Source organism: Pipistrellus kuhlii, unplaced genomic scaffold (assembly GCF_014108245.1).
Source record: "Pipistrellus kuhlii isolate mPipKuh1 unplaced genomic scaffold, mPipKuh1.p scaffold_m20_p_17, whole genome shotgun sequence".
Classification (NCBI taxonomy): domain Eukaryota; kingdom Metazoa; phylum Chordata; class Mammalia; order Chiroptera; family Vespertilionidae; genus Pipistrellus; species Pipistrellus kuhlii.
Genome location: NW_023425482.1, coordinates 21,368,513 through 21,394,899, shown reverse-complemented (window position 1 = coordinate 21,394,899; position 26,387 = coordinate 21,368,513). Strand labels below are relative to the sequence as shown.

Sequence of the window (26,387 nt, the reverse complement as noted above, 5' to 3'; positions counted from 1 at the left end):
TTACAAATGAGAAAATGTTTATTAAGCGAACAATTTAACAGTTTTCCCTTGACAGAATTTTACAGATTAGAGCACAACCCAAGGGCCATTATAGTCTCAATTACTAACACACTACAGCGGATACTTATTCTACAACTGAAAAGTTGCTGAAGTTTGTGACATGCCACTATAAATGTAAGTATTATTAAAAATTACAAATTGTTTGGTGATTATTTTGATAACTTCTTGAGCAGCAGCTCCTGCAAGGAGAAAGGAAAAAAGCAAATTTTTAAAAAAGGTAAGTTTCAAGAATTATATAAAAATATCAGTTCTGTAAAGAAAACCTTCCCCTTTTCCAAAAGCAAAGGTGTTTAAAAGTAATCTAAAACAGACATAATTTACCATATCAAAATAAAGGACCATAATTTTTAATAACTATGTTATTAAAAGTTTTGTTTTATACATTCATAGCTTGGGATATTATGCCACAGTTTTAAAGAATGAAGTATTTTTAATTATGGTGGTTTTGAAACATTAGCAAGATATATTAAGTAAAAAAACCATCAAAATAGTAGTACAGTTGATTGCATTTTAAAGGTTACATATACCATATTTTCCAGCATATAAGACGACCCCCTAATTTTACAGTTAAAACATAGGTTTAGGCCTATATTCGCTGTATAAGACTAACCCCCACTTCCAAGGCAACACCAGTTCTTTTTTCAATAGACCGCCTCTCTGACTCTGGCCAATCTGAGCAGGCTTTTTATGCATGCAAATTATACATGTTCTGTACCTGAAGCTACACTGTGTTCTAGTGAAAAGCCTGCTCAGATTGGCCAGAGTCAGAGAGGCAGTCTTTTAAAAAAAAGAACTGGTGCCGAAACCAGCTTGGCTCAGTGGATAGAGCATCAGCCTGCAGACTGAAGGGTCCCGGGTTCGATTCCGGTCAAGGGCATGTACCTTGGTTGTGGGCACATCCTCAGTAGGGGGGTGCAAGAGGCAACTGATTGATGATTCTCTCTCATCAATGTTTCTGACTCTCTATCCCTCTCTATTCCTCTCTGTGAAAAATCAATAAAATATATATACATATTAAAAAAAAAAGAAAAAAAAAAGAACTGATGTTGCCTCGGAAGTGGGGGGTAGTCTTATACAGTGAATATAGGCCTAAACCTATGTTTTAACTGTAAAATTAGGGGGTCGTCTTATATGCCGGAAAATACGGTAGGCAGAGAAGATTCTCTAAGGACTCCCTTCTGCTTTACTTTTACAATAAAAAGGGAATAAAGGTGTATTTGTTTTAAATACATTTGTAATTTGGAAAGAATCTCTATTAAATACTGATGTAACTACTCAAAACAAAAATAGAACAAAAAAAAAAACTAAGAAAAAAAATTCTTCATCTTTTATAACTTGAAGCTTGATCTTTCAGAAACACTCGTTAATTAAGTACAATGTGAGACTCTACTCCACATGTGTCAAACACAAGGCCCGCGGGCCAAATCCGTCACGCCAGGCCTTGCAATGTGGCCCGCACCGCGCTGTCATCACTGCACTCCGCTGCGTTTCCATCACAATGACAGTTTATGACTGTTCAGTAAACCATTCGGCCCTCGATGTAGGCTGGATTTTAGATTTTGGCCCCTTCTCTGATTGAGTTCGACACCCCTACTCTACTCTGTACCAGACGCTGTTCTGGGCACCAGGAATATGGTAGGAACAGAAGACAAAGTCAGTGCCCCATGGACCTTCGCTTCCAGCACAGTGAGGGAGAGACCACCTCAAATGGCCTTAGTGCTAAGGAGAAACAGCAGGAAGAAGGCATGAGTACAAGAGGTGGGGCTCAGCCTTAAATCGGAGTGAGGAAGGTCTCACAGGAAAGATATTTAAAACAAAGACCTGGACAAAGTGAAGAAACATAAAGGCGTTGTGCCACTTAATATTCAACACCCTGCTTCACTGACCTCCCTCGGTAAAATAGCTAAGAAAACAAAACTGTCCTAGCCGGTTTGGCTCAGTGTATAGAGTACCGGCCTGCGGACTGAAAGATCCCAGGTTTGATTCATCAAGGGCATGTGCCCAGGTTGCTGCTCCAATCCCAGTGGGGGGGAGGGAGAGGAGAGGGGCGGGGCGGGGTGTTTGTAGGAGGCAGCCAATCAATAATTCTCATCATTGATGTTTCTATTTCTCTCTCCCTCTCTGAAATCAATAAAAACCTTTAAAAAAACAAAAAACTTCATACTAACTCTACTACATAACAACAGATGCCAGCCTTCTCATCCTTGGAACTCACCTCCTAAGAACGCAGCAATGGTGTGTGGCTCAGCGGCTCCGTATCGGCAACTTTAGGAAAGAAAGGAGACATGAACTTCGACTAGCTTAGGACAGGCACCAGCATTATTTCTTAATATGGCTTAAGAAATACTCACAATTCGTGGACATAATCATCTTTCACCATTACAGACAGTCCGTATTCCTGAAGGAAGCCAGCGAGACAAGACTTCAACTTTCCTATATCTTCTTCAACTTGATAATTAGATACCCCTACAAATATACATGCAAATTAATTTTCATTGAAATAAACATATGATTCAAAATGGATGGCTACCTCCTTTATTTACTCCAGTTTCATGTATTCTAATAAAAAAAAAAAAGGTGTGAAAATGAAGAACAAAAATAACAGAATGTATGAGACCAATATTTGAAAATACCACAAACCTGTAACAATCAAAGAAACCATCAAAAACCTGATAAAATTTGAGTTTGATGAGCCTGCTTTGTTCACTGCCCCATCTCCAGTATCTGGAAGAGTGTCTGGCACACAGTAGGTGCTCAATACTTTGATAGAAGAATTGAATGAATGAGAAAGTGATGTCCTATTTATTCCCTCTGTAAAAATTATGGTGTTTATTATTCATTTCCAAGAGATTAAATGACACAGAGGACATATAACAACAGGTAACACTGAGCATTACAGGTCCTGGTTAATGCATCTGTTAATGCTCAAAAACATGTAAGTACCATATGTATACTGTTTAATTTAATCCTCACAATCACCTTATTAAGTAGGTACTATTATTCCCATTTTACAGATGAAAAAACTGAGACACAGATTATTTGCCTGAGTTACTTAGCTCATAAATAGCAAAACAGATATAAACCCAGACAGTTGTTAATAATCAAGCTATAACATCTCCAAAGGTGAGCTATTGATTATTATTACTACTGGAAGTTAAAACATAATTGCCATAACATTCACCTATTTTAAAAAATCAGTATTTTTTAACTACTATGGTTTAAAAATGATCACCACTACTCTTCCTCATAAGAGCAATACCTATCCTTTATTGAGGACTTACAAGGCGCTAGGCAGTGTGTAAACTGATTTTCATAAATCACATATTTAACCCTAACAGTCTAATAGAGTAGATACTATTATTGCTATTCCATAAATATGAGACCTGAAACTTAGAGGGAAACAGTGACTCATCCAAGATCAAGAGATAGTGACAGAGCTTGGATCTGTCCAAGTTCAAGAGACAGTGACAGAGCTTGGATCTGAACCTAGGTTCACAGACTGCTCTATGTGGTTGTTACTCTCCCAAGATGGCTCCCCAATGTATCCTCTTTGTGCCCTCATGCAGCCCCCTTCTACTCAATCTCAGCTGGCCTTGGGAAGCAAACAGAACACAGCATAAGTGATGCTGTGACTTCTAAGTCACAGAAAGCCTTGTACCTTCCACCTGGGTCTTTGGAATGTTAATTCCAGCAAAGCCAGACACCATGTAAGAGGTCTACCCTAGAACTGCCGTGCTGAAAGGAAACCCTAGCTAGCTATGTGGTGACAGATGCCTGACAAGCCCCCAGCAGTTCTAGGACTCCTGACTAAAGGGCCGACATCCGAGCAAAAATGACTTCTTGGATGTCCAATTCAGTCAAGCCTTCAGCATGACTCCAGTTCCGGGCATCATGCACTGAGATAGGCCTAACTGAGCCCAGACAATTCACAAAGTCATCATATAATAATTTATTGTTTTGAGATGGTTTGTTATTCAATGGATAAAAAAAAACAACATTCTAATCAAATAATACAAATAAAGCAATATAGTGTTTATGCATTTTCTTTCTTCTGATAAGTTAGCTCATTAAGACTGTAACTCAGTAGACATACGACATCAATTGGGGCAACAGGTTTTATGATTGACCTAGAATGTACTGCTATGCAATAATCCTGCATAATTAAACTTATCTTAATAAAAATTTTCTGGGCAACTGAAAATCTTAGAAATTATGCCAATTCCCTAATCATTATATTTAACAGAAAACAAAAATTAGATATTAAGCAAAGAAATCCCTACATCTTCAGAGCTCTGAGTTCAGGAGTCACTGGCATTCTTCCTGTGACTTTCCATTTCCACTACATTAAATTCAATGTCTCTTAGAGGTAAACTGTGAAAAATGATAGAAAAATGTTTTCTTCTACATGCTATCCATTCAACCAACATTCCCTTGTAATGGTTTAGAGTCAGACACTATTTGCAAATAGTTACACTTACAAAATAAATGGTATTTCCTCAATAAGATATAATGTAAACTGTTTGCAATGTAAAAATCAAGGACCAATTGTAAACACCCAAAAACACTTTAAGATTTAATTCAAGTGTCTACTTAAGATTTTATTATATTTGATCATTTGATTGCTATTCTTACCTGGGTATCTACCATGTTGTTTATGAAATCTATCCACAGCCCGTAACATTAAGTATAATACTATCTCATTATCTGGACTGTCCATGCTGGAAACTGAAAAGGAAAGAATTCAATATAATTTGGGTAATTCATGACATAAAAACAATAAAGAATGGACCTTACTATATACTCAAATTTTATGTCTCAAGGCAATTTTACCAGAAAATTTTAGTATTTTTGTGACAATAAAATAGAAAATGATAAATAATAGTAAAATAAAGGGAGATACATTAAGATAAAACCCAGTAGTCGACAAACTCATTAGCCAACAGAGCCAAATATCAACAGGACAACGATTGAAATTTCTTTCGAGAGCCACATTTTTTAAACTTAAACTTCTTCTAACGCCACATCTTCAAAACATTCGCTCAGGCCATTGTATTTGTGAAAGAGCCACATGTGGCTCGCGAGCCGCAGTTTGCCGACCAGTGTCTTAGACTATTATCTAGTCACCATAATCTCTACTAAAGTAGTAACATGCCGCCCTAGCCAGTTTGGCTCAGTGGATAGAGCGTCAGCCTGCAGGCTAAAGGGTCCTAGGTTCGATTCCGGCCAAGGGCACATGCCCAGGTTTTGGGCACAATCCTCAGTAGGGGGCGTGCAGGAGGCAGCCAATCAATGATTCTCATCATTGATGTTTCTATCTTTCTATCCTTTCCCTTCCTCTCTGAAGTCAATAAAGAAACATATCCTTTTAAAAAATAAAAAATAAAGTAGTAACAGGCTGACTTGAGTTCTTCTATTTATCACACAACTTAGTAACCTACCTAAATACAATTGTATATATGCATTAAGTTTTACATTGTGAAATTATGACTACTTGGATAGGTTTATAGAATTAAATTTAGAGTATAAATATTTCCATTATCATTTATATTATCACCATATACTCATTAAAATTATACATAAAACATTAATCTCTTTAAAATTAAAGCTTCAGTACATTTATACAATGGAATACTACTCAGCTGTAAATAGGGAAACTTTACCCTTTGCAACAGCTTGGATGGTCCTGAAGAGCATTATAATAAATTGAATGAGCCAGTCAGAGAAAGACAGGTGCCATAGGATTTTACGCATATGTGGAATCTAATGAACTAACAAAATAAGCAAAATAAAGGCAGATTCAGAGAGAGAGAGCAGGCTCACAGCATATGGGGTGGCGGGGTAAGACAGGAGTGGGAGAGAATTGAGCAAAAAAGAAAAGAAGGAAAATAAAAGAGAAAGGACTCATGAACACAGACAACAATGTGGCGATTGCCAGGGAGAGTGGGTGTCGGGGGAGGTGAATGAGGATAAAGGGGTGATAAATGGTGATGGACAGAGACTTGACTTGGGGTGGTGAAGACACAAATGATGTACCGTAGAAGTGTGCAACTGAAACCTGTAAATTCTGTTAACCGGTGTCACCCCATCAATCCAATTTTTAAAGGAAGGATGGGAAAAAATTAATAACCTAGCATCAAAAGATTAATATACTTACTAATTTCATCCCTGTTAACTGTGTCCAAGCCATATTCTTCAGCTAAGGACCGACATCTTACCACTCGAAGAAATGCGGAATTGCTACCTGAACACAGGAAAGACATCACAGAGGTAACTAACTAACACATGAATATTCCAAATCACAGATCTCTTTAAGAACAGGAAATTGTGTCTACACTTTTCACAGACACGCTAACGTGAAGAAATGTCTCCTATTTGCCTCTAATGGTTAGCAGGGAAAGCACTAGAACGTAAGTCATCCAAAATTCATGTCCCTGGCGCTACAACCAGTTCGGCACTGAATAAGTACGTGATGGCACCTCTCTGAGCCTCAGAATGGGGATAATATTTCCCTTTGAAAGTTATGGATGCAAATGCCTGATAGGGCACAATGAACAGTAGTTGTTATCATTATTATGGATAAATAGTCCAAAAGTAAAGTGTTATATATATTGTGCTCTTGGTATATATAAGGTTTTAACAAAACAAAACAAATTATTTTATGGAAATTTTCAAACATATCCCAAAATAGAGGGAACAGAATAAGCCCTCAAATACGCAACATCCAGCTTTTAATCTGGTATCATGATTTAGTAAAACAAACACTGTATATTGAAACAAAGTACAAGATTAATAATGGAACAAAACATTAAAACTAAGCCTAGTCGAAACCGGTTTGACTCAGTGGATAGAGCGTCGGCCTGGGGAACTGCAGGGTCCCGGGTTCGATTCTGGTCAAGGGCATGTACCTTGGTTGCAGGCACATCCCCAGTAGGGGGTGTGCAAGAGGCAGCTAATCGATGTTTCTCTCTCATCGATGTTTCTAACTCTCTATCCCTCTTCCTTCCTCTCTGTAAAAAATCAATAAAATATATTTTTTAAAAAAAACTAAGCCTAAAAAAAACAGTGGGAAAGAGTGAAGAAATGGAGAAGTTTGATAAATATATTTTAGGATTGAGGAGTATGCAAAATGTAGACTTTATCTTCAGAAAGCATGTAAACAGATTGTATTATTCTTAAAGTAGGTCTTAAATTAAAAAGAAATGCCTCAGAGAACAGTGGCATGACATGGCTAGGCATCAGGCAGAGACCAGATCATGCAAGGCCTTGTAGGTTGAAGGAAGGTGATCCACTTTCATTATAGGTCTGGCAGAAAACGGTATGGTCTCATTGCCTATTTAAGAGATCTCTCTGACTGCTCGTTGGAAAATGGGTTAAATAGAGGCAAGAGTGGAAGGGGTATCATTTCAAAGTGCACTGGAAAGGGAAAAATGGCATAGAGACAATAAAAATATTAATGGCTTCCCAGGGTTAGGGAAAGAAGAAGAGATGAATAGGCTGAGGATAGGAAATTTAAAAATACATCTATTTTATTGATTTTTTTACAGAGAGGAAAGGAGAGAGATAGAGAGAAACATTGATGAGAGAGAAACATCAATCAGCTGCCTCCTGCACACTCCCTATTGGGGATGTGTCCGCAACTAAGGTACATGACCTTGACCGGAATTGAACCTGGGACCTTTGTCTACAGGCCGACGCTCTATCCACTGAACCAAACCAGCTAGGACAATGAACACACCTAACTAGACAGGAAATTTTTATGACGGTGAAATTATTCTGTATGATACTATAATGGTGGGCGCACGTCCTTACACATTTGTCAAAACCCACAGACGGTACGTCACCTGTTTGTTTATTCTAATGTGAACTGTTTACTTTGGTGATGATGTGTCCATGTCAGTTCAACGACTGTAATCAATGTGCCACACTGGTGGGGGGGTGTTCATAATGGGGGAGGTGTGAATGTGTTGGGTCTGGGGGTACATAGGAAATCTCTGCACTTAGCACTCAACATTGCTATGACCTTAAAATTGCTCTTAAAAATAAAGATCAGCCCTAGCCAATTTGGCTCAGTGGTAAAGCGTCGGTCTGTGGACTGAAAGGCCCCGGGTTCAATTCCGATCAGGGATATGTAGTATATTGGTTGCGGGCACATCCCCGGTAGGGGGTGTACAAGAGGCAGCTGATTGGTGTTTCTCTCTCATCGACGTTTCTAGCTCTCTCTCTCCCTTCCTGTGTAAAAAATCAATAAAAATATATTTTAAAAAATATTTTTTAAAGTAGGTTTACAGTTATTCATATGGAAAATAATACAATCCTATATAATAAAAAGGTAATATGAAAATTGACCATCATACCCTTGTACAAGATGGCCACTCCATGTGGTCACAAGATGACCAGCAGGGAAGGGCAGTTGGGGGGGACCAGGCCTGCAGGGGAGGGCAGTTGGGGGGACCAGGCCTGCAGGGGAGGGCAGTTGGGAGGGACCAGGCCTGCAGGGGAGGGCAGTTTGGAGGGACCAGGCCTGCAGGGGAGGGCAGTTGGGAGGGATCAGGCCTGCAAGTGAGGACAGTTGGGGGCGACCAGGCCTGCAGGGGAGGGTAGTTGGGGACGACTGGGGCTTGCAGTTGATAGTTGGGGTAATAGGGCTGGTAGGGAGGGTAGTTGGGGGCAATCAGGTTGGCAAGGGAGCGTCGATCAGGCTGGCAGGGGAGTGGTTAGGGGGTAATCAGGCTGGCAAGCAGAAGCGGTTAGGGGCAATCAGGCAGGCAGGCTGGTGAGCGGTTGGGAGGCAGCAGAACCGGATTACGAGAGGGATGTCCTACTGCTGGTTTGGATTGGGCATAAATCGGCAGTCAGATATCCCCCAAGGGGTCCCAGATTGGAGAGAGTGCAGGCTGGGCTGAGGGACACCCCCCACCTAGTGCATGAATTTTATGCACCGTGTCTCTAGTAATTAATAATAATACAAGAATAAACTGTTTCTTGTACTCACAACTGTAAACCTACTTAAAAAAAAAAATAGTTCACTAAAAAAAAAAAAAAAAGAAAAAAAAAGAAAGAAATGCTTCGGGTCTACTGAGGAGTTATCAAAAACACCTGGAGCCTAACCATCTTAAACTAAATAGTAAAATTCTTAATTCTATTACAGTCACTAAACACAGACCAAAGTGAGTAATTAAACCAATACTCCCCACGTACATATGACTCGACTTCATACTCAAAGCCTTCAGATAAAACTTTCCCAAATTAGTTAAAATCAATAATCTGAAAACAAGTCGGTATTAATGACAATTTTCAAATAACTGACCTTCATGTCTTTTTTGCATTGCCCTATAGATTTCTTCTAGCTCTGACCCAGTCTTAAAATAATCCCTATTTATTATTACATTATAAGAATAAAAAAAACCTTACACAATAGTATTTATCTATACCATGAGATTATGAAAATTTTTCCATTAAACTATTTAAAATTCCTGGGAACACTCCTTATGGCACATTTTTATGAAACAAAGTAAGGAAATTAATTCAAGGGGACTTACAGAGTAATTTTAATTCTTTCTCTGAAATGGACTCTGGTGCCTGTAAAGAGACAATGCAGATTTTGCTCCGGTATGAAAGAGCAGGTTAGCAGTGGGGACAGCACAAAGATGATCACTGTGGGGCAGGAAGGCTTCCTCCCAGGGCAGGGAGAGCACTGGAAAAACACATTTCCTCCTTAAAAGACACATTTTCTCCTGAGGCAGGCAGTGAGAGGGCCCTCTAAAAGCGCGGAGCCAGGGCCATGCCCTCCATCTCTCCACCTTTTCTGGCTGAAGTTATGGGATTGGGCCTACAGGGGGCTGTGCTGTCCCTCACAGGTAGAGTATTCAGCAGCTTACCCGGCCGATAGACTGCAGCAATTTGGCAGCATGATTACCCACAGCAGCAGCATCTTTCTTTGCTTTTTCTCGGTAACTGGGGAAAAAAGGGGAGGGGGGGAGCTATTAACAAATTTTAAAATCAGCAAATTGCAGCCGAAACCGGTTTGGCTCTGTGGACTGAAAGGTCCCAGGTTCGATTCCGGTCAAGGGCATGTACATTGGTTGCAGGCACATCCCCAGTAGGGGGTGTGCAAGAGGCAGCTGGTCGATGTTTCTCTCTCATCGACGTTTCTAGCTTTCTATCCCTCTCTCCTCCTCTCTGTAAAAAATCAATAAAATATATACTTAAAATCAGCAAATTGCAAATATCACCAGGAAGCATTCATGAAAAAAGACTGGTCAGGGACATATGAAATGTGAAAATGCCATGGAAATGCTGCCAGCAGCACCTGGGAGTGGCTGGGGATCTTCCCAGTGTTGGTGATGGATACTTGGAATCCAATAATACCTGGATTCCCTCTGTAACTAACAGCACCCAACTGAAAAACGGCCCTCCTTAATCTGTGATCCATGCTTCTCTGACAAAATCTGCAACACATGTTTCTAAAGAACATGATTTTTGTCCTTGAAGTCAAGTCCAAGGAAAGTTAAATACTTCAAAACTGTCCACCTGCAATGTAAAATTTTAAAGTCTATTTACATTTTCACCCTCTGAAAATGATATGTGTTAAGCTAGCTCCCTCCAATGTTAGGTCATACTTCTTTCTATCCTCAATGGACTTTCCCCAAGTTTTAAGTTAAATTTTTAGGCTAAAACAACAAAGATTTGTGAACAACAACTGAGACGAAGAGTGCAATCTGTTAAGGATCAGAGATCTCTGTGTGACATTGTTCGACACATGAGGAAACCAAGCCAGTGGCCCTGGATTCATCTGCATCGAGCCCAAACCTCGTAAGAGTAATATCCAGAGAACCATCCTTTTGACAGTCTATCTGGGTGCAGGCTAGTGATACCTGGATAGCAGGTGTCTATCTGTAGACATGAACTCTTTAAATTATGAAACATTACTAATAAAAAATTCATCCAAACTGAAGACTTGCAAGTTTTAAGTTACAAATAAAAGACAGTATAGGGCCCTAGTTAAGAGTATGGAGATGGAACCAAAACCGGTTTGACTCAGTGGATAGAGCGTCAGCCTTCGGACTAAAAGGTCCCAGGTTCGATTCCGGTCAAGGGCATGTACCTTGGTTGCGGACACATTCCCAGTAGGGGGTGTGCTAGAGGCAGCTGATCGGTGATTCTCTCTCATCGATGTTTCTAACTCTCTATCCCTCTCTCTTCCTCTCTGTAAAAAATAAATAAAATATATATTTTTTTAAAAAGAGTATGGAGATGGATTTAATGGGTTCAAATCCTGGTTCTGCTAGTTACCAGCTGTCTGACCCTCAATAAATTACCTTTTCTATATCTTACTGATTTTTTTACAGAGAGGAAGAGAGAGGGATAGAGACTTAGAAACATCAATGAGAGAGAATCACCGATCAGCTGCCTCTTGCACACCCCCTACCGGGGATGTGCCTGCAACCAAGTTACATGCCCTTGACCGGAATCGAACCTGGGACCTTTCAGTCTGCAGGCTGACACTCTATCCATTGAGCCAAACTGGTTTCGGCAAAATTACCTTTTCTAGGCCTCAGTTTCCTCATCTATTTAACTGGGACAAAAATAGTATATCTCTCTAATGTTTGAATATTAAATTAGTTAATGCATAGGACAGCTCATATCACAGAATTAACTGCTCAAATGTTACATTTTATCATGAAATACATAAGAAAAAAATCTGTCTCCTGGGGGAGGAGGGTGGTATATGAGAACTTTCTGTACTTTCCACTCAATTTTGCTATGAAGCTAAATCTATTTCAAAAACTAAAATCTATTTTTTTTATCTGCCCTCTAAGATGTTTAGCTTGTTTTTAAAGCAATTTGATTATAAAAGGTTTCCATTTTATGTCTGATAGGCTAGTAAAATAGTCTCATCTCTAATATAAACAAATTATTTTTTTCTGCTACATAGTTTGAAAATAGTGACTTACACATTTTGCAGTTTTATATATTTGCTCGAATCTGCAATCATGTCAGGAATTGTGCCTCGGACAGGTAAATTTCCTTGACCCTCTTTAGCCACAAATTCCTTTAAGGCACGAGCTAAAATCCAAAATGATGGAGTCTAAAAGAGTAAAATAAAATATTATTAAATGGCATGTGAATCTGACCCAAAGCTTAAGGTGGCACTATTTTTACTTTTTGTTGTTGTTACCTGTTTGGTGATATTTATGCAGCGATCATCATTAAATATATCTTCAATGCTGCTTGGGATCTACCAAAGGAACACGAAACATTTACTTATACTAAGAATCTGCCCACCTTTATTTTCACAGCTGTTTCTCTGAATAAATTCTTTGAATTCTCAAACTGTAATCAAATACATACTTCTGATTTTCTTACATTTTTATTTAAAATGAGTACAAGATGGAAGTTTGATGAAGAAAAAGAGAATGGAAGGAAGTCACATTCTGCCCATTATTGTCAGCATTAATGAATGACCTGTTCTTTTCCATCATAAATGGAAAAAAGAAGGAGCCAAAGTAAAATCTTTTCACGTTTACATTTTAAAATATAACAAAAATTACAGACATTAATGTCAAGTTAGAGTTATAGTACTTCATGGTTTTCCATCTTGTCAAAAATTTTCAACCCTTTCACTCTAATTAGCAACCCTCTGACAAAAACTAGATAGTTAAATTAAAGGATTTTTAATGCTAGCAAGATCATAATAAAAACATTAGAAATTATAGGCTTTGATTCTACTGTGGAAAAAAATGTCTTACTGGTAACCTCCAACTGGTTTCTCTGCTTTCAATCCCCGTCCTCTACAATCTCTTCTCACAAGAGCCAGACAATGTTTTAGATATAAATCTGATCACTCCACTGCCTTGTTCAAAACACTTCAATGACCTGCAAGGATATTAAGATCTGGCCCTTTCTGCCTTTCCAAACTCAAATCCCTCTGACTACTTTCCCCCTTGTTCACGTCTCTCCAATCATCCTGGCAGTTTTACTGCTTGAACAAATGCTAAGCTTCATCCTAATTCCGGGCCTTTCTTTGCACGTGTGCTTCCGCAGCCTAAAAGCTCTTCTACCAGATCTCTGCATGTCACTTCACTCAGGCTTCTGCTCAAACACATCTCTTTGAGTCTCCTTGGCCCTTCTGGATCCCAGACCTCTGTCCTCCCCATCATGCTCCAGCTCTTTGTTCTGTTCTAATTTTGTTGATAGCACCTGGTGCATTTATCTCTTTGCTTAGTTCATTACCCCCCCGTCGTGAGAACCTTGGTGTGTTTTTTTAATTGGTGTAAAATTTACTTTCAGTGAAATGAACAACTCTTAAATGTATAATTCAATGCATTTTGATAAATATATATTTTAACCATCACCTCAATTAAGACAGAAAATTTTTATCACCCCCAAAAGCTGATTCACAAAGCACACACTTTTACTCACTCAGAAACACTACTTCTTTGTCTCCAAAAATTTTATAATGACAGCGTAAGTGCTTTTCTAACTTAAAAGGCAGCATTTGTTGCTGTTTTAAATTATAGGAAAATTCTAACTTAAACTCCCAGTTGTATTGTTCCTAAGTTCCCACAAAACCTCACTTGCCAGGCTTCATTAACAAAAGGGCATCTAAAATGAGTTATCTCCAAGTAATTTTTTTTAAAAACAATGCTCCATCTTTTATATTTATTTATTTATTTAATTGATTTTTCACAGAGAGGAAGAGAAAGGGACAGATAGTCAGAAACATCAATGAGAAAGAAACATCGACTCACCTGCCTCCCGCACACCCCCCACTGGGGATGCACCCGCAACCCATGCACATGCCCTTGACCGGAATCGAACCCCGGGACCCCTCAGTCCGCAAGCAGACGCTCCATCCACTGAGCCAAACTGGTTTCGGCTCCTCCAAGTAATTTTTAAGGTATCAGTGTCATTTAAAAACACCTCCTTTATATCCAAATAATTACTGTCAAAAGCAAGTGCAGCCATAGCTGGTTTGGCTCAGTGGCTAGAGCATCAGCCTGCAGACCAAAACGTCCCAGGTTCAATTCCTGTTAAGAGCATGTACTTAGGTTGCAGGTTCCTCCCCAGCTCCAGCCCTAGTCAGGGCACGTGCAGGAGGCAACCAACTGATGTGTTTCTCTCACATCAATTTTCTGTCTTTCCCTCTCTCTTCCACTTTCCCTAAAACTCAATGAAAAAATATCCTCGGGTGAGAATTAACAAAAACAAAAACAAAGCAAAACAAAACAAAAATTCCATCTTTCCCTCTCTTCTGCTTTCTCTAAATATCAATGGAAAAATATCCTCGGGTAAAGATTAAAATATAATAAAATAAAATAAAATAAAATAAAATAAAATAATAAAAGTGAAAAAAAATCTCAAGTTAAAAAAAAAAAATCAAATGCAGGGTAAATTTTAAATTTTCAGGCATCACTATTTTGGACCAGCAAAGTATCACCTTCAGTATATAATGCCTACACCCAAACTATTAGTATTCACAAATCACATACTTCAAATAATTGATTTATGTAAATCATTATATCACTATTATATACTGAAGCACTCATGTCCAGTTAACTAGGACAATACAGAATATTACTAAAACAAGAGTCAATCTGTAATAGATTTTAATTTCTAACCATCTACATGCAATTTAGGAAATATTAACTTAAATCTAAAATCAACTATTTTATCATAAGAACTTCAAAAAACACCTTTCTAAATGAATCCCTCAGCAACTCTTTTAATACCTGAGTTGTATTTAGTGCTGTGTTCACATTCTTAATAGCTTCTTCAAAATTCTCTTCGTCTTCTGGAGACCCACTTTCATTCTTTAGAATTCCTATTAAAATAGAAATTGGTTAGCAAATAACCTTTTTCTTCTTTCTTTTTCTCTCTCCCCAACATTATGGAAATAACTGTCAGATTCTGAAGGGAGTATCAGATATTTTATAGCTTAAGAATAAGTATCGTTTATCACCAGTCATTCCTAAAACTGTACAAGGAATGGCTCCTTAATCTCCCCCAGGGCAAAATAAAATATGAACTAATGATGGTATCATTTGACAAAAGCGTTGAAAGAAATCCAATAAACATTAGCTTCAAGCAATTTGCTCTTCAAACCTTATATAACATTTAGTCACATCCCATATTACCTTGTCTAATCAAATCTCTGAACTCTTCTTTTTCTTTATAAGTTTTAGGTACTCGTCCATTTGTCTAAATCAGTTAAAAAAAATTAAAAACTTAAGTTATAAAAACAAAATACAGAAACTGAAAGTCCACAATTTCACCATTCTCCCATCCACATAAGATTCCATCAATAAACATACTCCCCCGTGAAATCAGAGGCTAACCTGATAGAAACAGAAACTGTGGGCCACTTCTCTACATTCATTCCCCACAGCCAGTTTCAGAATGACATTCATTCAAATTTCATTTTGTAAGTAAAAATATCAATATTAAAACAGGAACTGCTAGATCTAAACTGAAAAACACCCCCCTACCCTAAGCCAAGCAAGAAAATTAATTTCTCATTCCCTCCAATGAAATCCTTTATAATAGATTGAAAATACAGTCACATAAGAAATTTCTTTTTTTTTTAAAGGACATACTTCATTATACCACTGTGCTAAATATTTAGCTATGATCACAATCCATGGAGTGTGGCTATGGTCCTAAAATTGAGAGAGAAAAAAAAATACCAGTTAACATTAATTAGTTAATATCTATTCCTCACTATCATTTTCAACAAGCTTAACAATATTTGATCATTCCCCAGTATACATGAAATAATGAATAAAAGAAAATGAACTGGGTTAATAAAAAATGCTTCACAAAACATTTTTAGAAGCAGTGTCCAATTTGATCCTAATATGGCAGGTATGTACTATGCTTGTCCTCATTTTACCATCAAAAGCCAGTTTCAGAGACTGCCACCCAAAAATAAAGCTTAAATCTCTTGATTTCAGATATCAATCCTAACTACAGGAAGATTTTCTGATGAACTCAACACCTGCATTTTAATTATAAGTAGGTAGAAAAAATACATATACTCCTTAAGTTATATGGTGTGTTATAAATACCATTATTATTTTCATACCAAAATATGCAGCTGCCTTGGTAATTCTCAAACACTAAAAATAAGCTTCAAGTGGAGTAAATTTCAACAACCACCCACTCCAAATTCAAACTATTTTAAAAAGCACATCTATTTGTTTAGGAAATAGCTATGAAGAGGAATATATTAATGTCCAATTTCTTGATCTAGGTGTTAATTACATAGATATGTTCAGTTAATGTACTTTTGTTCGATAAAAGGGTTTTTTAAATTTTTAAAAAAGATTTATTTAAAACAAATTAGGTCCAATGTTGTTCTATGTAATCTGGATGACAGGACTATGGAGGTTTATAGTATTGTCTCACATTGGTGTATTCAAAATGTTTTTAAGTCTATCTATAAAATGGAAGTTCAGCCCAGTCGGTATGGCTCAGTAATTAAGCGTAGACCTATGAACCGAATGGTCTCAGTTTAAAAACATATATATTTTTTTTTATATTTTTTTTTTTCTTAAAACATATATTTTATTGATTTTCCACAGAGAGGAAGGGAGAGGGATAGAGAGCTAGAAACGTCGATGAGAAACATCGACCAGCTGCCTCCTGCATACCCCCTACTGGGGATGTGCCCACAACCAAGGTACATGCCCTTGACAGGAATCGAACCTGGGACCTTTCAGTCCACAGACCGACGCTCTACCACGGAGCCAAACGGGTTTCGGCGTGGTCTCAGTTTAATTCCTAGTCAGGGCACAGGCTCGGGTTGTGGGCTCAATCCCTAACAGGGGTCATGTAAGAGGCAGCCAATGTATGATTTTCTCTCATCACTGAAGCTTCTATCTCACCCTCTTCCTTGCTCTCTCTGAAATCAATACAAACATATATATATATATATATATATATATATATATATATATATATATATATATATATATATAATATATTTATTATATATATATTTATTTATATATATTTATTATATATATATTTATTTATTTATTTATTTATTTTTAATTTCAGAGAGAGAGAGAAGGAGAAAGCGATAGAAACATCAATGATAAGAGAGAATCACTAATTGGCTACTTTCTACATGCCCACACTGAGGATCAAGCCTGAAACCAAGGCATATGCCCTGACCAGGAAATCAAATCATGACCTTCTATAGGTCGATGCTCAACCACTGAGCCACACCAGCCAGGTCAAACATACTTTTAAAAGTAAATAAATAAGGTCATACCAACCCTTTTCTCCATATGATCCAAATCATAAGACTGAAAATGTTCTTTCAGTTCAGGAAAGGGTTTATCCAGTCGTAGATCCTCTAATGCATTATCTGGATGAGATTCTATTACTGTGAAATAATTAATGCCAAAAGATAAACTTACTTCTCTATTAATACTGGCGATACACTACATTACAAGAGTTTGGGAAATCTATAATTTTTTAATGGGCATAGGATCTACAGTTTAAAAATTTTTTGTTCATTATTCAGGTAAATTCACATATACGTTTTACTAAAAGCACAAATCGTAAGTAGACTACAGTTTTAATGAAAGTAAAATCCAAGATTCTCTTAATACAAAATTTTGTTATTATAGCTGAAAAAGATCAAAACTGATAAAATTGTGTTCAGATATTACCTGACAACCTACCCTTACTCCTCCTGCCGTCTGCGACAAACATCACCACCATCTACCTGACCTCTTCCCTAGAAACCTGATGGTCATCCCTGACTTCCTGCTTCCTTGACCCATCACCAGTCACTCCTCACATCCTGACGTCACTGTGCACACAGCTCTCCACAAAGGGGAGTTCAGAGAAGTGTGCAATCCCACTGAGTCTTTAAAGCTAGGCTCAGTTCTGTTACTTGCTACCTGTGTGACCTTAGACTAACAACTTATCGCTCTGTGCCTCGGCATCCTCATCTGTAAAAAGCAGATAAAAATAGTACCTATCTTATAAAATATTAGTAAGATTAAATGAAATAATTCATATAAAGACAGGCACAAAGCTAGCAATGTTAACCTTCATTATCATCTATTCCCGCTTCCCTATCCTTGTAACATCTGTACTTAGTCAGTGGCTCTCTCTCCCTCTCTCTCATATAAACCACTGGAAGCCCTGACTGGTTTGGCTCAGTGGATAGAGCGTTGGCCTTCGGACTGAGAGGTCCCAGGTTCGATTCCGGTCAAGGGCATATACCTTGGTTGTGGGCAAATCCCCAGTGGGGGGTGTGCAAGAAGCAGCTGATCGATGTCTCTCTCCCATCGATGTTTCTGACTCTCCGTCCCTATCCCTTCCTCTCTGTAAAAAATCAATAAAATGAAATAAAAATAAAAATAAACAAACCACTGGAAATCTCCTAATAGCAACTCTTGCCTCCAGTCTTTGCCTCTTCAAATCCATTCATTCTCTACTCAGCTTCAGTGACCCACTTGAAGTTGTTACTGTCACTCTCCCACTTATAACTCTTAAATGGCTCAACATCACCTGTCAAAAGCTTATCCTCTCAAGTCACTCTCTAACTGCTAAGCAGATACTAACTACTACTCAGTGCTGATATCAATGCCAATGGCTCCATCATTGCACTAGCAAACTACCTGGCTCAGAGCAATGTATAAATACTGATTAAAAATGTTATGGTCACCAAGACTGGTTTGGCTCAGTAGATAGAGCGTAGGCCTGCAGACTGAAGGGTCCCGGGTTCAATTCTGGTCAAGGGCATGTACCTTGGTTGCGGGCACTTCCCCAGTAGGGGGTGTGCAAGAGGCAGCTGGTTGATGACTCTCATTGATGTTTGTGACTCTCTATCCCTCTCTCTTCCTCTCTGTAAAAAATCAATAAAATATATATTTTTAAAAATGTTATGGTCATTTAAGATTAAAATTCTGTAAGTAAAGGACTAACATCAGCCTTGAGCTGGTGCAAGCCTGAATATGAATGACTCTGGTCTCTGATAACACTTTGTCCTTAGAACAGTAGTTAGGTAAATGCCTTGTTTTGTGGAATTGTACCTGAACTGGAGGAGTCTCAGGCCTGTATGAGAATGGAATAAAAGATTGGCGGGGAAAAGGTGGTGTGACTTCTAGGTGTCAGCGTGACCTTGGTTCTCACCTGCAAGTAGTCATACATGCAGGCCCTGTGTATGCTAAGAGGTAAAAAATAAAAAAATAAATGGCTAGGTACTTGCACCGCAACTAGGCCCCCTACTAAGATGAAGAAGCTGTACCCTCTTATCTCTTTTGTATCCTATAATGTAAGTAAAGGAAATACTAGATTAAAGCCTACGTCAGTCACTGACTGACACTTTGAACCTATAAACCGTTTGGACTGCTACAAATTTACTTTGTAATTTAAAATTGACTTTTAAATTGTCAGTTCTAAAATCATAGCTAAAGCAATGGAAAGCAAGCCTCATATGTGCAACAATTTTACCTGGATGTTCTTTTATAATGATCCTCATATAACCAACGAGTCCATATGTCCTACAGATCAAAAGAGGGATTTGGGAATTCCAGAGGACCTCTGCTAAACGCAGTAATGTGCTGTCAAAAAAGGCACAATAAATAAGAGTATAAGCAAATGGATATATAACAAACACCTTAAAACCTTTCTTCCCTATAATTATTTCTAACTAGTTTTTTCCTCCCACTTAAAATAACAAATGTTCAATTTAACTGCTCTGAAAATATAATCCTTCAAAATTTCACATCCAGTATCTTTCTTTCCTATCTTTTTGATGCTAGAGATTCATAAGTGCTTCCAATTCAAGGTTTCTATAGAGTTTAAGAATTTTTAAAAACCATACTCTTACAGGATAAACAAAACTATGCAAATCTAATTAAGACATTCCAATAAAAATAAACATAAAAATTTACCTTTCAGGAAGTTGAGTTGCAACCACAATGGTAAACCTACAGAAAAATGAAGGATCATTGTCTAGAAGGTTTTCTGGACTCTAAATAGGACAAGGGGGAAAAAATCCAACAAGTTCACAATCATATTAAACATGGCAGAAACAGTTAAGCTATTTAAAATAAATGAGGCAACATGCTAGACTCCAATATTAAATCCAACACTCAAGAAAATAGCATAAAAAAATTCAAATTTCTAAATAAGTTTTGAATTATTAAAAAATAAAATTTCTGCACAGAAATAATAATGTATATACATATATACCTCTTCCACAAAACTCCCAGAGACATCATTATTTAATTCTTGTAAGAATTCCATGGTAGCTTGAGCTCGGTTCTTTTTGAAAAGAAAGCATTTAACTTGAATTAGAAAAAAATTTGTTAAAATGTAACGCCTTCAATTAACAGATTAAGCAAACAAACTATAAAATGACACCAAATTTTATGCACAGATATGACAACTCTGCTTTTCATAGTGTTTACACTGAGACTCAACCAGAGTATTACTTTGAATAGAACTCGTTATTCCGAGTTTTTAAATGAATACTTTATTTGCATCCTACTTTTCTGATTATGTAAGTGACCAAAAAATCATGAGCACCAGGCAGGAATATTCTAGATCAATTTACAATACTGTACAAGAGATGTACACAGATAATAATTTAATAATAATAAAAAGTTTAAAAAAATACTGTACAAGAGGTCAATCATTAAAAAAAAAATCATTTCCACTCAGAATATTATATTAAATTGGTTAGTATGGCTTTGTAAGATTTTTAATATAAAATACAAAAATAAATGATATTCTGGTTCTTGTTAAAAATACTCTTTCCTCTGAGCATTAACATCACTCAAGATTTAGTATTAATATAGGATACAGTAAAAAAAAAATACATTACTTCTACATTCTTGAACTAAAAGCTTATAAAATTTACAAGATAAAAATAATGAGTTATTTTAACTTCTTTCTCAGAGAAATATAAGCTCTTTCAAAGTCAAAGCTTTTTCAAGAAACCAAAATATAGTAGCATCATTAAATGCTTAAACTCAACTATAAATTAAACAAATTGATTGTTTACCTTGCCAATACTGCTTCTTTGAAGGAAAAAACTGAAAAAAGACACACACACACACAAAAAAAAATTAAGGGCTTCTTTGACTATATAAAGGGAAGGTTATTTGTAATACCAGGTACATTTCATTCATATTGCAAAACAAACTTTATTTTGATTACAGATTGTAACAGCCTTTCTGGAGGAAGAACACTGGATGACACTTATAATCAAAGACAAGCAAATAAATCAATGTTCCCCAAAGTGTGCAGCACATACAAATTTCACAAGATGCTCTGAGAGAAAAGAGAGTTCTCTGGCTTTAAAAAGTTTAGGAATCATCATAGGTTATATTTCCCTCTTGGAAATTCATAACATACACAATACACATGACATTAAAGTCTCATGTTAAAGAAATGTCTAATTTCATTTGCCCATGGAATCCCTTTGCCCATTTAGCAGTTATTAACATTCTCCAGGCCGAAACCGGTTTGGCTCAGTGGTAGAGCGTCGGTCTGCGGACTGAAGGGTCCCAGGTTCAATTCCGGTCAAGGGCATGTACATTGGTTGCGGGCACATCCCCGGTAGGGGGTGTGCAAGAGGCAGCTGGTTGATGTTTCTCTCTCATCGACGTTTCTAGCTCTCTATCTCTCTCTCCTCCTCTCTGTAAAAAATCAATAAAATATATTTAAAAAAAAAAAATTCTCGAGAACCATGCTCCATTGGCTGCATATGGGAAATGCTGTATTAAACTGTTTGCTTTTGCTGGTAACTATAACAGATCTATTCAGGCTGCTTCCCACACATACCCTTGTCATATCCCTGGGCCCAGACCTGAGGCTGCTAAACAATCAGTCAGGATGCTATGTTGTAGCGGAAGTTCAGTGGCTCCATAAGAAAAAGAAGCCTTATTCTTATTACATCCTGCTCTAAACCACCAAGTGAAGAAAGGTAACAGGACTTTTTCTTTACGGACACCAATAAAAGGGCTGTATTGTGTATCAAAGTTCAATATGTTCTTTGCATTTATTCATTGCTGCTGTATACTGACAAATATGAGAGATCCCAGACTCCAAGTCCCTGAAAAGGCGAGTCTGAAAGGCTCTAAACATCTAAATATGATCAGCTTTGAAGAATGATATGAAGGCCATCTTCACGCTGAAACCGGTTTGGCTCAGTGGATAGAGCGTCGGCCTGGGGACTGAAAGGTCCCAGGTTCGATTCCGGTCAAGGGCATGTACCTTGGTTGTAGGCACATCCCCAGTGGGGGGTGGTGTGCAAGAGGCAGCTGATCGGTGATTCTCTCTCATGGATGTTTCCAACTATCCCTCTCTTTCCTCTCTGTAAAAAATCAATAAAATATAAAATAAAAAAATAAAGGGGGGGGCCATCTTCACAACAGCATGTTTATGGAGACGGTGTAGTGGAGAGAGACATATACCTGGACTAAGCTTAGAAGATACCACAAGTAAAAGGTAGATTTTTATTATTCTTGTAATTCAAATATACAATTATTGTTAATTATATACTAACATCCAGGAATCCACGCAAGGACTTAGGAAGTGTCCAGACTCCACAATTAGAAAAATAATGCCTACTCCTTTGCATTAATAACAGCAATAAAGATAGTGATGATGGATATATTTTATTAAAGGCCTATTTGCCAGACATTGTGCTAGCTAGCATTTGAGCTACATAAATTCACTTCATCCTTGCCATAATCCAAAACAGGGATTACTGTCCACTCAGTCAAGTCACCCTGACTGAGGTGAAGCTGGGACTTAGGCCTCACTCTGCTGTGACAATACACTGCCTTCCCTAACACGCAAATATTTGAAAAGAATAAAACATACTTATTTCCAGCATCTTCTCCGCTGACCTGATTTCCATCAATAATTGTAAATGAACCAATACCTGGGAGACAAAAGAGAATCAATCAAGGATATATATATTTCACGTTAAAACTTAAAGAAGTAAATTTACAACCATAAAACTGCATTACCTGGAAGTATCAAGTTTTTAAGAATTTCAGTTCCTGTGGCTGTTGCATTTATTAGGCAAACATGAGCAGATTCTAAAGCTTCTTGTCCATGATCACCCCACAACCTATGAAACAAGATACAAATTCAACATTTAAAAGCATTTCATAAAAATACAACTTTCTTGCCCTAGCTGGTTTGCATCAGTCTGTGGACTGAAGGGTCCCAGGCTCGATTTCAGTCAAGGGTACATGTCCTGGTTGCAGGCTCAATCCTGGGGGGGCGGGAAGGGGGGTGTCACACGCAGGAGACAGATGAATGATTCTCATCATTGATGTTTCTATCTCTCTCTTCCTCTCTGAAATCAATAAAAATAACTTTCTTATCTGAATGGTGATCTTTGATCTTTTAAGTGTTCCTGCATAGAATACCTGATGTGATAACCATGGCAAATATGTAAAACAGGAACAGCAGGAGGTGTAATGGGCATTATATAGCTGTGTAGCATTCAGACTAAGATTGATGCCATGCATGATTGGACTGGGGGAGTCAAGTCAAAACTAGACACTTGGTCTTTCAGCTTCCTGTCCATTACTCACTTCAAGCCAGATAACTCCCATAATGCAAAGTCTTTAAAAATACTCAACAACATTAAAGAAGTGCCTTAGACTTAAAATTGATTCTGTCTTCTACTTCATTTCTCCTTAAGTTACGTGGATCCAGTCTAATTAAGATCTTGACAAAGGACCTATCACTTGATATAAGACTTGTGACGTCTGTAAGAGTGAGAAAAGCTTTACCAAGAAAACGGAATTATTATCATATGAAAGGCCTCACATTGACTTCTACAGGAGTACTTTAAACTATAATACCCAACGAACATTCTAATAGCATGATTAACAAATTAACAAATTAAGCATTAACAAAGATGTAGTAAAGATTAGACATATATGTTATACTATGATTCACACAGGCATATCATTAAAAGAACAAGGCACATGATCACACATGTATCATGGCATATAAGCATAACCAATGGATACAAGAGGGGAGGAAGGAGGAGGGTGAGGGCATATATTGGGGGGTAGGGGAGGCCGGGGAGAGGTCAATGGGGTGGGGGGGAGAAGGAGACATATGTACTATTATTTGTAATACTTCAAACAATTAAAAAAAGAAAAAAAGGAAGTATAAGGAGAGCCCAAACCATTAGAAAAATTCCAAAGCCTGGAGGATGGATAGACTTTAATGTGCCTTCTTTGTTATTTGATCTAAAGCAGATTATCTTATCTGGTAGCCTGTATATCCTACAGCATATGTCACAACTATAATTGCCTTATCTGTTTTTTTTATTTGCTGAATATCCATCTTTCCATTCCACTCTAAGCTCCAAAGGGTCCCAGGTCACTCCCCGTATCTGCCACTGTAGTCCCAATACCTGGCACAATGTCCCGTCCAGGGTAAGTGATTACCGAACAGTTATCAAATGAATGGAGGGAAAACCTGGAAGAACCAGAAGGACTGGAAACATCAGGTTTTCCAATGAAAGGAGGGCACACAGAAGACACCGGGCATATTTAGTCGATGGTTGCTTGGGCAGCTGGAGAGTGGGCCTAAGAGATTACTGGTGCATTTCTATAGATAACACGTTTCAAGAAAGGGCCCAAAACAAGAAATCAATCCTTTCTACTCTTGTGGCCTAAGAAAAGCAGGGCCTTGTTGACTGCTGGCTGGCTGTACTTACTTGTTCTAATTGCTTCCCTCTGGCATTTCAACATAATAACTAGTTCTTACTATGAAAGGTAAAGTTTGATCCTTCAATGGACTTAGTAACCACTTACTTAGTAACCAAAAACATCATCTCAGTTCTGTCAGGGATGGTTCTATCTGCATTCAAAACACAAGCAACTCCAAGCATTTGCAAGAGAGCAGGAGTTGGTGACAAGGGCCCTGCCACTTTGCTTCTTTTCCCCACAAGCTTCTGAGCAGAGTGATGTGAACGAGTACCAGCTCTGCAAAGGCCAGAACACAGAGCTAGTCATCTAACTTCTCCCAGACTCAGTTTTCCCATCAATAAAGCAGAGAACTGTCTGCCTTCAAGGCTGCTCTCAGAATTGAGTACCTAGCCAAAACCGGTTCGGCTCAGTGGATAGAGCGTGGGCCTGCAGACTGGTCCCGGTTGGGTTCCAATCAGGCACATTCCCCGTGTGATGGGGGGTGCAAGAGGCGGCTGATCCGATGTTTCTCTCTCATTGATGTTTCTGGCTCTCTATCCCTCTCCCTTCCTCTCTGGAAAAAAAAAAAAAAAAATCAATAAAAGAAAAAATAAAAGAAAAAGAAAAAGAATTGAGTGCCTGAAGTCCCTAAGACAAAGGGGACATTCTGTAACTTCTGGCTTGGAGGCTCCAGAAAGAAAGGGAGCCAAGAGTTTATTACTTTTATTGCCTTAACACAACAAGGATGCTCCATAAATAAGGAATGGGGAGGGTAAAGAGAAAAAGCAATGCCTCATGGCCTAGGCCTGTAGTATCCATTAAGGTAGCCACTAACCACATGGGGCTACTGAGCAACAGGCACGAGGCCCGTCGGAAAGGAGATGTGCTATGCAGTGCAAAAGGCCGGATCTCGAGGACAATATTAAAAAAAAAAAAGAAGAAAATGTAAATATTGGTTACCTATTGAAATGGTAGTATTTTGAATATATTGGGTTACGTTGTATTATTAAAATTGACTTTACTGTTTCCTTTTCATGTGACTCCTAGAAAATGCATCATGACGCACCTGGCTCCCAGGAGACTAGCATTATGTTTCTATTGGCCAGCATCTAACCCTCGGTAGGCGCGGGGATGGGGAGTGGCGATCCCCCCCAATTCTGCAAAACTTGGTGCCTGAGCGCAACGAGGCGGGGCCTGCAGCCTCCCGGTGACAAAGGCTGCGCCTTGAGGACCGCGCACCTCACACAGCTCGGAGGGCGGGCAGGCGCGCCCCGCGGAGAGGAGGAGGTCGCCCCGCAGGAGCACCCCTCGGCCCTCGGCCTCACGCTGGAGGCCCGAGCGCCAGCTCCCGAGCCCTGCAGGGCGGGCCCGGCGGGAGGCCTGCGAGGCCCGGCCGCGCCGCTCGCTCGCCCAGGCCCGGCGCGGACGGACGCAGAGGGTTCACCGGCCCGCCCGCCCGACGCGGAGAGCCCGGCTAACCTCAGCTGCCGGTCGTACTTCTGCTCCTTGAGCAGCTTCCCCGGATGCGCCATGGCCGCGGCGGCGCGCGAAGAGCCGGTGCCCTGCAGAGTGCCGCCTCCCCCCGCCGCGAGCGCGCAGGCGCACCGCGTGCCCGCCGCCGCCGCCGCC

The 26,387-nt window shown here is 38.7% G+C and overlaps 1 protein-coding gene across 1 annotated transcript; it reads right to left on the bottom strand.

Annotated features, from left to right (window-relative positions):
- NAE1 (NEDD8 activating enzyme E1 subunit 1) lies at window positions 1-26,387 on the bottom strand. Its single transcript, XM_036440230.2, has 20 exons — window positions 26,238-26,387; window positions 23,070-23,173; window positions 22,921-22,981; window positions 21,095-21,125; window positions 20,281-20,352; window positions 19,980-20,059; window positions 19,537-19,646; window positions 17,343-17,452; window positions 15,657-15,719; window positions 15,198-15,261; window positions 14,793-14,884; window positions 12,239-12,298; window positions 12,015-12,148; window positions 9,939-10,014; window positions 9,600-9,639; window positions 6,215-6,301; window positions 4,693-4,785; window positions 2,412-2,526; window positions 2,276-2,325; window positions 1-239 (listed from the first exon to the last, which is right to left on the bottom strand). The coding sequence occupies exons 1-20, from the start codon at window positions 26,288-26,290 to the stop codon at window positions 130-132; spliced, it is 1,605 nt and encodes a 534-aa protein (XP_036296123.1). The 5' UTR covers window positions 26,291-26,387; the 3' UTR covers window positions 1-129.